At 42.8% G+C, this 11,477-nt stretch overlaps 1 protein-coding gene across 2 annotated transcripts; it reads right to left on the reverse strand.

The window, feature by feature from the left end:
- Positions 1–589: 589 nt before the first annotated feature.
- arhgdia (Rho GDP dissociation inhibitor (GDI) alpha) lies at positions 590–11,253 on the reverse strand. 2 transcript variants are annotated; one of them, XM_030090588.1, is made up of 6 exons: positions 11,110–11,253; positions 3,675–3,875; positions 2,683–2,766; positions 2,123–2,199; positions 1,974–2,037; positions 590–1,862 (listed from the first exon to the last, which is right to left on the reverse strand). In XM_030090588.1, exons 2-6 carry the CDS (start codon positions 3,865–3,867, stop codon positions 1,660–1,662), a joined length of 621 nt encoding a protein of 206 aa, XP_029946448.1. In that variant the 5' UTR covers positions 3,868–3,875; positions 11,110–11,253; the 3' UTR covers positions 590–1,659. The 2 variants fall into 2 exon arrangements, with proteins under 2 accessions (XP_029946448.1, XP_029946447.1); XM_030090587.1 differs by having other exon boundaries at positions 3,675–3,873; positions 11,105–11,209.
- Positions 11,254–11,477: the final 224 nt, after the last annotated feature.

An 11,477-nucleotide genomic window follows, 5' to 3' on the forward strand; every position in this document is an offset into this window, starting at 1 on the left:
GCTGACTATAAATAGTTTATTACCGCTACCTTTAAACCATAGATGAACATTTACATCCGCTTTATGGATGTCTCTCACAGCTGTAGTAATGTGGAGCTTTTTCCACCAGTAAAATGGCATTTTTTACACAAGTACCAAATGCAAACAGCCTCTAAAAGTCCTGCTGAAAATGACCTGATAACACGAGACGTGGTCCCAGTCTGAACACTTTAATGTGTACACAGCAGATCAGTAAACTGTAGGTAATACAAGTAGCACACGTTCAGTCTCACTCAACCCACAGAGAAAAACACCCGAGACACACGAGTGCCGAACGAAGCCCAACAGACGTCATTCACATACTTACGGAGTGTATACATATATATATATATAAAAACTGAAAACACTATCGTATGGCAGGATGTGTTCACCATCAGTGTCTGATTTGAGGACTCGTGTCTCTGCACTGGCCGGGAAGCCAGATGCAATGTTTCACCTCAGCGACGTTGAGCAGACAATGCCGCCAAGCAGCAGAAGCAGCACGTGGTTGTAGGAGTCTGGAGGCACAGTCGACAGCGGGAATCTGTCACTTGAGTCACACGAGGTGAGATTTATTTTTTTTTAACCCTCGCAGACGGGAGAGGACACCGAATGACACAAAGCCCCACCGGGACCCTTTGACTTACAGTTTCAGTGCATTAAAACTACACTTTAGCTCCTCGTTGTGATGGATTCTACAAACCGATTGCAAAATAAAGACAATTAAAGTCCCATTCCCCTGTGCATGCATTACAGGTTTTATTCAACGACGTTCACATGATGACCTGGCAAATTTAATCTGAAGGCAAATGGTCGAACTAGATTTTCTATTTCTTCCAAACCGTTGGTGTTAAGGCCACATGGCTGCTAAAAAATAAAACAACTAAATACCCTGATCAGGAGAGGAACGGCCACAGCTACAGAATCGGGTTCCGAAGAGTTAGAGGTAATACGTTTCCTGTGTTCTCTGAGCGGAGCGCCGTGGGTGCTAAACTATCTAGAAAGAGGTGACCTGAATTCCAAATAATTTAACAAGACCCGAGCACTAATAATCTGCTCAAAGGCTTTAGGAGGGCCGAGTCCAGAAGTTGTGTCCAGCAGTGATTGCTCAGCGACTGTGCAGCGACCATGTACATACAGCACCACCCGCTTCCTGTACATCTTTTTTTTTTTTTTTCTTTCCCAAGGCAGATCATGGCAATCGTACAAAACAATCTGAGGGGTAAAGAGTGAAGGAGGGGGAAGAAGAGAAAACAGCATGAGGAAGAAGGAATCAGACAGTTCATGGTTTTTTTTTTTTTGTTCTTGGGAAACATTTTTTTGCCCAATTTTTTTTTTCTTATAAACAAACTGTCACTAAAAATCTGGATTGTGCACGGTATTTGCCTTCTCCATTTTTTTTTTTTTTTTTTTAAAGATTTAATACTAATCAGAAAGAAACCGATGCAGCATTATTGATGCCATGATTGGTCTTTAGAAGCAGACGGTGAAACTGTTGGAGAGCGGCTGATGGACGGAGACAGCAAAACCTCGCGCGGCACAGAATCCAGACACAGATCATGGAATGACAGCAAGAAAAGGAAAGCAAGGGACAGAGCAGGGGAGGACAGTGACGGTAGAGCGAGCGAGCGCGGGGCCTAATCAGTCTTTCCAATCTTTTTTGATCGTCAGGGACCACTCCCAGGAGAGATGATCGTGTTTGTCGTCGTCGGTGAACTTGGACTTGATGTTGTAGGTGCCGCGGGCAAGCATCCCTTTCGGGGCTTCCTCTATGGAGGTGAGGAAGTCGTATTCCTGGGATGGTCTGGGCCCATAGCTGCCAACCATGTAGTCTGACTTGTCAACTGAAACAGAAGTGGACAGGTTCAAGAGATTCAATAATCATAATAATCCAAGAGATTATTAACAACATGCACAAATTCTACGGAAAATTAAGGACGGAATAAAAGTCTCACCTTTAACTCCTTTCCTGAAAGTTTGTTGGGTGTACTTCAGGCCCGACACGATTTCCTTGTTGACCTGCAAAAGGAAAAAGCATTATACGCTGCCCCATTTCCAACAAACGTAATCAGAGCAAAGCAGAAACTGTCAAAGGTTCTCTCACCTTGAAGCTGATCTTCATTTTGTATTCGACTCCCTCCTTCAGCACGAATGGATTCTTCTTGAAGTTCTCAAGATCTCCTGGCAGGGACAATCAGAGCAGAGGAGACAAAACTCAAAACATGTGGCGTGTTTTTCCAGAGTGATGTGATAATTAAATAATTATACATGATTCAACAAAGAGAGACCATCTGAGTTTACAGTGTCAATGCCAAGACTGACCACCAGGGGGCAATAGCACTTAAGTTAGTTGTGTTGTGTTGTGTTTCAGCTCAGCCTGAAAAGGGGCAAGAGCAGAATGAGGAAATGTCTCATTAGCCCACTTACACAGGAACAATGTCATTACTAATCGGTAATTAGCGGTCTAATGATCCGGCAGGTCCTCACACCAGAGCAGGAGCCAAAACTGCTCCGTTATCCCGACTGTAGCACCATTCTCCCAGCATGAGAGAGGCGAACTACACTTTCACGCAAATTTTAATATATTTTTCTTAAATTTAACTCGTCTCTCATGACTTCTATTCAAACTCACACTGGTTAAACTGGAACGTCGACTCTACTTACCCTGCAGATCGAGGACCAGAGGCTGCGGGGCCGTCTCGCATACGAGAGTCATTCGTGTCACTTGCACGTTGGGAGCGTTGGGATCTACGACCAAGAAACAGATAAAATTACACATGGATGGAATTTTATCAGTCAAAACAAGAATAAGAGCATATACAGTATGCGTCTATGTAAAAGTGGTGCAGCAAAAGTGGCTGGTCGGTCATTTCAAGGTCATGATGAAAACAAAAAAAAAAAAGCTTTTGAGAGCAAGAACGTTTAACGTTCCTCAAGCTGACATTTAAATCCGCGAGCAGAAACTGTAGACTAAATGTGACAATACTTTGCGATTTTGTCCTAGGTCAAAAACAGGCAGTTGAATCCTTTTAGGATCGCTCTTATCCTGATAGTACCAGCAGTGTAAAACAATAATATACAGGCTCGCCTTGTTCTATTCATGTGTATTTAAGCATCTTGTAGTTGTTGGAAACTTTGATTGAGTCAAACTTAAATAGATATCACACCTTTATCTCAAATTCAACTAGGAACTAATCAGAAAAACGCTTCCTTGGGGAAGTGTGAAGCGACTCTACAACAATCTCTGAGTGCGCTACGTGACAAGAAACCTGTTTTTAAGATTCATGAACAGATTTTGCTCATGATCTCACCTTGCTTCCTTGTAACGCTCTACGTGCGGGTATTAACTTCTTTAAATGGCCAGGGCTTCCACACAAGGACTTTATTTTAAAGCAGAGACACACACTGTAGTATTTGGTTCAAATTGTTGAGGAGGAAAGTAAAAACACTCAAACGTCCAAGTTTTCAATACAACTAGAAGCTCAACAGTTTTCACAACAAATACTTGACATTTTGCTCGCTGCAGAAATACCACAACAATTATCAATACCAGCAACTTTCACAGCCTGGTTGTGAAAACAAAGTGATGGAGACACACACACACACACAAGCACGCAGTGGAAGACCATCACAATAAGTGAGCTGCGTTCACTGACCAGTAACCACTTCAGCGGTTTTTCCCAGCAGCGCCTCCTTGTACTTCTGCAGGCTCTCGTCGTCCTTGTCCAGCTCCTGAATCTCCTGTAAGCTCTTCTGGGCGGGGGGTTTGTAGTTGACTTGGGTCTCGCTGTCGTCATTCTCTGCTGCCAGCGCCGCCAGCTGCTCCGGTGTGGGCTCCTGCTCTGCCATGATGTGCTGCAGAGGAGAGCGGCGCCAGAACAAACGGCTGAGGACACGACAGCAGACCAGCTTTCACTCTCGCCGTGATCAAATTTACACATAGCGAAACAGATTTCATTATTAGATATCCGGCTGGTGGATGATTACAAGATTACTCGGAAGCCAGGATGAAACCGGGGTGAACTTTGACCTTGAGCGCTGGCAGGCGAGAGCAGCAGTTCATATGAAGCCATAAATCACTGCCGTGTCCAGCTTTCCTGTCGCGTCTACGGCATGACGGTCTGCGGACGCTTTAAACACTCTGCCGCAACTTTTCTGTGGCGGTGGGAAAAGGGACCGTCCTCCGGTCCTGCTGCGTACAGCTTCACAGCGCGGACAGCTGTGATTCATCACGGGCCGCTCTGCTAATAGGCTTTGCAAAAGTCAAGTGTGCACACCGAGACAAGAGCCAGGATGTCTGTGGCAGTGACACACAGCAGAAGATCCGACGATCATCAGAGCTCCCGGCAGCTTCAGCCGCCTTTCCTTCACTATAAAACGCCGCTGCGGACCGTTTACGCCCAGCAGCACTGCTTATTAGAGGGGGAGACGCTGAGCCTGGCAGCGGCGCGAGAACATAAAGTCATCCGTTTTCTCTGAACATGTGAGGGCTTGTAGATGTTAGTATGGTGTCAAATCTCATTAGAACATCTGGTGAACATGGAGGGGGGAAAACTGTTAAAAGCTGACCCACACCTGCATAAACCAGCTCTCTCACAACCAGCTGGCCTGAACTCAAACTCTGTATTTACAAAGTCACAGGTGAACGTTTAGAAGGAAACGATAAACGTCCAAATAAATTAAGAGGAATTGATACAACTTAAGCAGTCTAAACAGAAGACGCAGCACTCTTATGTAAGGTCAGTCAACATTTACTTTATCTATTATTATCTCAGCTAACGAGAAACTCCACCTTCCTGTTGGAAGAACCCCACTTCCTGTTTCACACAGAATTTAAACTAATAAACCTCAGGTGTCCTTCTTTTTTTTCTCTCTTCCTAAATCAAATCTGAACGCAATAATAGCGCCTTCAGTAAATCACACATTTTTAGGAGTTGCAAATCAGGTGAACATGTTAGTGTTTAGAATCAGCGCAAGCAAAGTAAGAAACCAGGAAACTGTGAACACACGAGGAAACCAGCCGATGACAAACAGTCATGACTGATTACACCTCATGAAACTGGTTACCCCTGCCCAACACACAAATGACGACAACAGCGAAAGGACAACACAAAAACCGGTCGGTAGGGCTGTAAGTGTGTCTTAACCTTTTCCTCCACTCTGCTGGGCAGTCATGTACAGTCTGGTATTAAGCAAACAGGAACTGAGAATACGACAGCTTTTCCCTGCTTCCACCCCCAGACCGGGCCTCTGCATGTGTTCGAATAAAAGCACAAATTGCTCTTTTGGCTGCTCTGCTGCGAGTGTTCACTGTTGTGGACTGAATGAAGAGGGAGGGCAGGAGAATGGGACTGGACCAGATAGCATGGCGATGCCGTCATAAGTACGGAGGAACAGGTTGTTTTTTTTCTCACTTCCTCTTTGAAAAAAAAAAATCTGTTGTACAACTAGAGACTCCCCCACAGCAAGCAGCAACACGGCAACATATCGAACCACCACACAGCAGGAAGTGCTCAGTGAGAGAGAGAGAGAGAGAGAGAGAAAAAAAAAGACTGACAAGCTTCTCTGCTGCAAATCACTTTCAGTCAAACTTCAAATTTCCTTCTTATCTAAGTGAATATTGACTCATTTTCTGGATCAATCTCAATTTTACACGGCTGGCAGGGCCGCGCTTTAGCTTTGCTCCTTTATTGCAGGTATATCAAAGAGGGCGTGTCGTGCTTTTCTGCATTTTCTGTCACAAATAAAACTTTACATAGTTGGTGATTATAATAAATGAGGCAAAACTGACAAATGAGGCGGTGACCACATGTTGAGCAAATCATTTCAAAATAAAGCTCGGGGATGAGTTAGTTAAAACATGCTGATGTCAGCTCTTCACGCGCTTCTTTATATGGTCATGAGACCGTCGAGACAACGAGGCTGGTGTCAATCTTCAACCGTCTGATGCCTCGTGTCAGCAGGAAGCACTTTTGAACCATAGATTTCCAGGTAGCCAATCAGAAGAAAGTGTGCAGTCGGAGAAGGCGGACCGAGAAGAGGAAAGCCCACAAAGTCTGTTTCAGACACCGAATGTTGCATAACTCTGAGGACTGATTTGGTTGTTGCAGGATGTGAAACACTTTTTTGGATAAATATTGAACACATCTTTAGAAAAAAATGCAAATATTTGGTTATTTTCATATCATAACCTCAGGCTATATATATATAGATATATATATTATGTAACAGGTTCTGTAACAGTATTTGCACATTCTTTAAGGAGGAAATTACTTAACAATGGAGTTACAGAACGTCGTAGTTAACGCCAACCTCTTTTACATGTTCCTGTTTTGCAAATTGAGGCCTAATTTTTTTTTAAAGCATTTAAATACTATAACTTTAAATACTATTTAAACAACTTATTTGTAAGGTACTTTATATTTTAAAATCTCAAAGTGCGACACAGCTTATCCAACAAATATTCACTTCAGTGCATGCATTTAGACACCATCGTCTGAGCATTATGGTATGATTTTGAATCATATATGCAGAGCAGATCAAGAAAATCAGGACCACGTCATGAGATCGGGCTGCACCAGTGAAGCCAGAACTGTAAACACTGCATAGTCATTCTGTGTGACTTTTTCTTAATGTATCACAGCTGAATATGCACGGTGGCGCAGTGCTTTGTGCTCTCACTTCACAGTGAGAAAGTCCAGGTGTAGGTACCGATCGGGGATTTTCTAAATTGTGAAGGTTGCATGTTCTCCCTGTGTGTGCATGAATTTCCTCGGGGTAGTCCGGCTTTCTCCTACAGTCCAAAAAACATGTACCGTGAGTCCCTGAGCAAAACCCTCAACCTCCCACTAGCTTCCCAGAGCACCATGCTGTGGTCGCTCACCAATGGGTCAGTTTGCTAAAGAAATGTCCAGGGGGATTAATAAAGAACGAGGATTCTTCTTTGTTTCTGCGTAAGGAAAAGGCTGCAGCAGATGCTTCTTTCGGTTATGCCATGCTAACTAAGAATGAACTTGCTGATTGGTCAAATTACAAACCCGAAGGCTCCATAAAATAGATTAGTTTTAACAATACTCACATCAACACGCTCATGACGGTTTTTTCCGGACTTAAACTATGTGAGCTGTGGGAAAGTGGCGACATATTAGGCTGACAGTGGAAGGCCTTGTCATTGTTCGGCTCGCCAGGAATCAACACCGAGGTCATGAGACGGTGCAAACAGTGGATGTGCTGTTGAACTTGACCGCTCCGACGTCCCAACCTTTACCTGCACAGCCCTCTGCTGCAGGCCACTCTCTCCTCACGAGAGGATAATCTGTTTTCTTGAGCAGGACTAAGCAGCATAAATTTACAAACACGTCGGGCTTGGCGAACAGCCCGGCCTAGAGATTAGGCCTTGTTACTTAGCAACACCGCTCGGCAATAAGATTATCGAAGAGTGGGATTAATGGTTAAAAGGCACTCGGGGGCAGTGGGGAGGAAGGTGTCATTTGTGGTGAAGCATCAAGAGGATTCATTTGGTGCGAGTCGTTAGTGCCATCAAGATGTCTGTCAAGACAACCGATAAGTGAGCGGGGAATCCCTCTGGGATGATGCAGGCTTTCTAAGAGGACTGTTTGTGTGACTTTGGCCAGAGTGGAAATCAATTCTCGTGGGTTTACACGAAACCGTCGTTGGAACATTTTAGCAGTAAATCAGAAAACCAGCTTGGCCTGTTTGCTCGTTTGCTGACATATATACAATTAATATGAAATATTAAGACTATATTCCAATTGATTGTTTTTTAGTAGTAAGACCTTGTGGGAGAAAATTCTGTTTCTGGCATTTCTTCACTACATTCATAAGAGTCATAATCATTTCACAGCTCTCTGCTTTAACTCACACCATCACATTAAATACAGTGTAACTTATTAGGTCTACACTGACACTGCTAGTGATTAACGTGAGGGTTTTCCCTGGAACCTTCTATTGCTTGAAACTCTGGCAATGCAATTCACTTTGGTGTCCATGGCTAATAATGAAAGATAATGACCGTGAAAAGATTGAAGGCAAACCAGCAAAAACAAACTGCAAACCTATGATGTAACCCAGCACAGCCAAAAAATGTGATTAAGTGATGGGATGGTAATCCAGCAAATTTTTGAAAGCATGGCTGTTCAGTGATAACACAGCAAACATGTAAAAGCCAGACACAGGAAAAACACGTCTCCCCATAGAGGTGTGGAGGTTCAATCATCTCACTGACAAATCCTGAAGTGAAAGTCCTACAGCTGATAATTAATATCTGTGGATCATTACATGGATCAAAGTGCACATTTATCTTTAGGGACTAAAACAAGGCATGAATGTGTTTCAAAAAAAAAAAAAAGCCTGGCACTCCTTTTGTGGATTGGCATTTAGCTGGTGGCTTCCCCCCTCAACTGAAGAGGCGGCTGACAGATCTACAGAAGCTTTCATCCTCGCTGGTATCTGTTAGTCGTCTTTCATGCTGCACTCAGTGAGGCCCAAGGCCTTTGGATTTCTCTTTTTTCATCCACACGGCTTCACTACACTTCATGCTGATGCAAAGTGAGTGTTTTATGTAGAGATGCACCCTACACTGCTTTGAAAAACCACTGATTCAAACCCACATTGTCTTTAGGTGTGAAACTGGTTTGGATAAAAGCCTCTGCAGTCAGCTGAATACATCTGGAGTTGTTGTAATAATCACACCTAGCATACAGCATATTTATATTTCAAATATTATATTCATCCATGTGCATATTGTAGAGCACAGAAGCTGTCATTACGCTATTCTGCATTGGGCACATTATGCAGATCTTTAGTTAGCCGAGTGGGAAATTTTGCATAAAGCAAATTGCCTGCAGATGAATGATAGCATAAATTATCACATGCAGCTAACAAAGCATAAATAGGCCTGTGGGCTCTATTTTCAGGATTATTCTGAAGGCTCATTTGATGAAATTGTCACTGAGCACCTTCCTGTTCAGGTGTTGGTGAACTGCACACCAGGCAGCAGCCCGCTTCTTTTGTCTGTAAAGATATACTGCAAACTTCCCTTTACAGACGAGAGCTTGATGATTCATATCCTTTAGCGCGCTAAACGACAATGCTGAAAGGGTGAAGCACAAGTTTTTACTTGAGGTTAACTTGGAAAGCCTACTTGTTTAATTGCTGTAACCACATGGAAAGTAAATAGCTAATTTACTAATTTTATATGAAAAAAGGAAATAAAATCAAGAGGGAATCGTAACAACTTGAGCATGTAAGCTGAACATACTAAAGCTTTGAGGAAGTGTTACAGCAAGAGCTTTTGGTGGGGCTCATGCAATGCAGAGGAACCCAACAGAAATAAACAAGAGCAGTGAATAATAAACCAGAAAGGCGCCAAGATGAAAAATGCCTGAGAAGTATGAGAAATACTGCCTTTGGGCTCGTGTTTAATAGTCACATTAAATCTATAAGCCCAAATACCAGCTAGGAGCCGCAAAAATGGATCAGATCATAAAAGAAGGAACAGAAAGTGAAGTGGTGGCTGTGGGGGAATAAAAAAAAAAAAAAAAAAAAAAGGATTAACTTTAACCCAGGAAGGTCCAGAACAAATAGGAAGCTTTAAAAATAACTGGTGAGAAATCTCTGAGTATAGCAGCAGGAAACAGCAAGTGAATGGACTGGCCAAGGTGCCAGCCAAAAGGTCAGAGCTCATCCCCCCTTCTCTGCAGGAGTTTTCTGAAACATGCCCGGACTCAGACTGCCTCCCTCGCACTGCCTCGATGGAGGAAACAAACACTACACAATGCAAGATTACAGGATAGTTATTTCCTTCACAGAAACAAAGACTTCTTAATAGACAATGGACGGTGTGAGCATGCCACATCAGACTTCATGATTGCATCGAGCAAGTGTGTGAATTGTCCTCATATTTTAATCTAAGGTCTTCGGTCAGAGGGCCATCAATTACGGGAGAATGAACTGTGGCCCCTTGAGAAGAAAAACTAAAACCAGCACATGCTGGTCTGTGTGGAGGGCTGGAGAGCATCCCCACATTTCATTCTCCTGTGTCTTTTGAAATTGAGCTCAAAGAAAGGAAGCCATGAACATGATTTGTTATGGGTAGCTCAGAGGGGCCACTAAAGGATGTCTATACAGAAAGACATACTCTGGTAAAATCCCATTTTCAGAGAATAAAATTGCATAAATCAGTCATTTGTTGTGGAAAATATTAACTGGTATGAACGGGAATTATGAATATAAGTAAGATTCAATACATGCAGCACTGCTTTACAACGACGTACAGAATTATACACCCATCTGTCAACACAAGGTTGCACATAATCTGAACCACGGTGCAGCAAGGGAAGTTTGATGAAAGTTTACACTTCTGCAAAAGGACGTGCATCGCTCAAACAGCCACATGGAGGAATCACTGGATTCACGGTTTGGGCGTTATCTTGGAATAAATGCTTATTTAGTTCTATATGAAAGCACGAGGCGTGAGAAATGAGACACGGGAGACACCTGGTTGGCGTTTTCTCCGTGCACTTGACTGCAAAAGAGCCAAAATGGAGGCTGGTTTCTTCTTGATCAGAGCAAATTCAAATTGAAGTGAGTTCCAGGAAGTGGCAGAAAATGTTACTCATACACCACATGACAGCAGAACCGTACTAAATGACACCGTTTTAAAGCAGAGCTCTATCAAAAGGTTGAATAAACCTTCGGACAACTTCACAAAAGTAACTTGTTGGGTTTTTTTTCCTTTAAATGAAATGCAAAGCAGTGTGTCACCGTTACTTACGGTAGTGGCGGGTCAGAAGAGACTCAACACCCGGAAATCCACAACCCACAAGCTCCAAACTACAAGCGAATAACTTTAAAAAAGCATTAAAAGAAACTCTATATTGACAGTATGACTAAAATATAACTATTCTACCCTAAAAACAGCGAGCTGTCTTAAAAGCTTTGCGCGGAAAAGTTAGCCCGTGTTGAAAAAAAACGAGGTAACTTTGCTGTAACAGCGTAAAAATGCAGGCTTACAGATTAAATCAAGTTTTTAGAAAAGTTTAGGGAGTGTTTTCTAAACTCTTACCGTTTTTTTTCCTGCTCGCTGAGTGGGACAGTCTCTAGTGAATGAAAGGGGTGAAGCTGTGGAGGAAAATCTAAGGAAGCGAAGCAAAGCTAACAAACATCCGCAAGATCAACTTCCGCAACGCCTCTTCACAATAAAAGCACCACTCACTTTAATGTCGGCTGTTCACCTACAGTTTTAATATAATATCAATATTATTAATGGTTTTTGATTTATTTATTCTGTTTCCATCTGTCGATAATAGTCAAACCAAAGAAAACACGGCAATTATACAAGCACATTTTACTTATGAAATCCAAACCGGAAGTTTTATTCACTGATACATTGTGGCTTTGTTTTATCGAAACAAAACGCTTCCGGGAAAGCGCTCCCT

Source organism: Salarias fasciatus, chromosome 4 (assembly GCF_902148845.1).
Source record: "Salarias fasciatus chromosome 4, fSalaFa1.1, whole genome shotgun sequence".
NCBI classification, from domain to species: domain Eukaryota; kingdom Metazoa; phylum Chordata; class Actinopteri; order Blenniiformes; family Blenniidae; genus Salarias; species Salarias fasciatus.

What these genes read in the sequence shown, in the direction of transcription:
- arhgdia (XM_030090588.1), bottom strand. Translation starts at nt 3,867, where the DNA reads ATGGCAGAGCAGGAGCCCACACCGGAGCAGCTGGCGGCGCTGGCAGCA. An exon ending in AACCGCTGAAGTGGTTACTG is followed by an intron (nt 2,767 to 3,674) that starts GTCAGTGAACGC and finishes TCTTGGTCGTAG; the next exon opens with ATCCCAACGCTCCCAACGTG. An exon ending in TCTGGTCCTCGATCTGCAGG is followed by an intron (nt 2,200 to 2,682) that starts GTAAGTAGAGTC and finishes TGTCCCTGCCAG; the next exon opens with GAGATCTTGAGAACTTCAAG.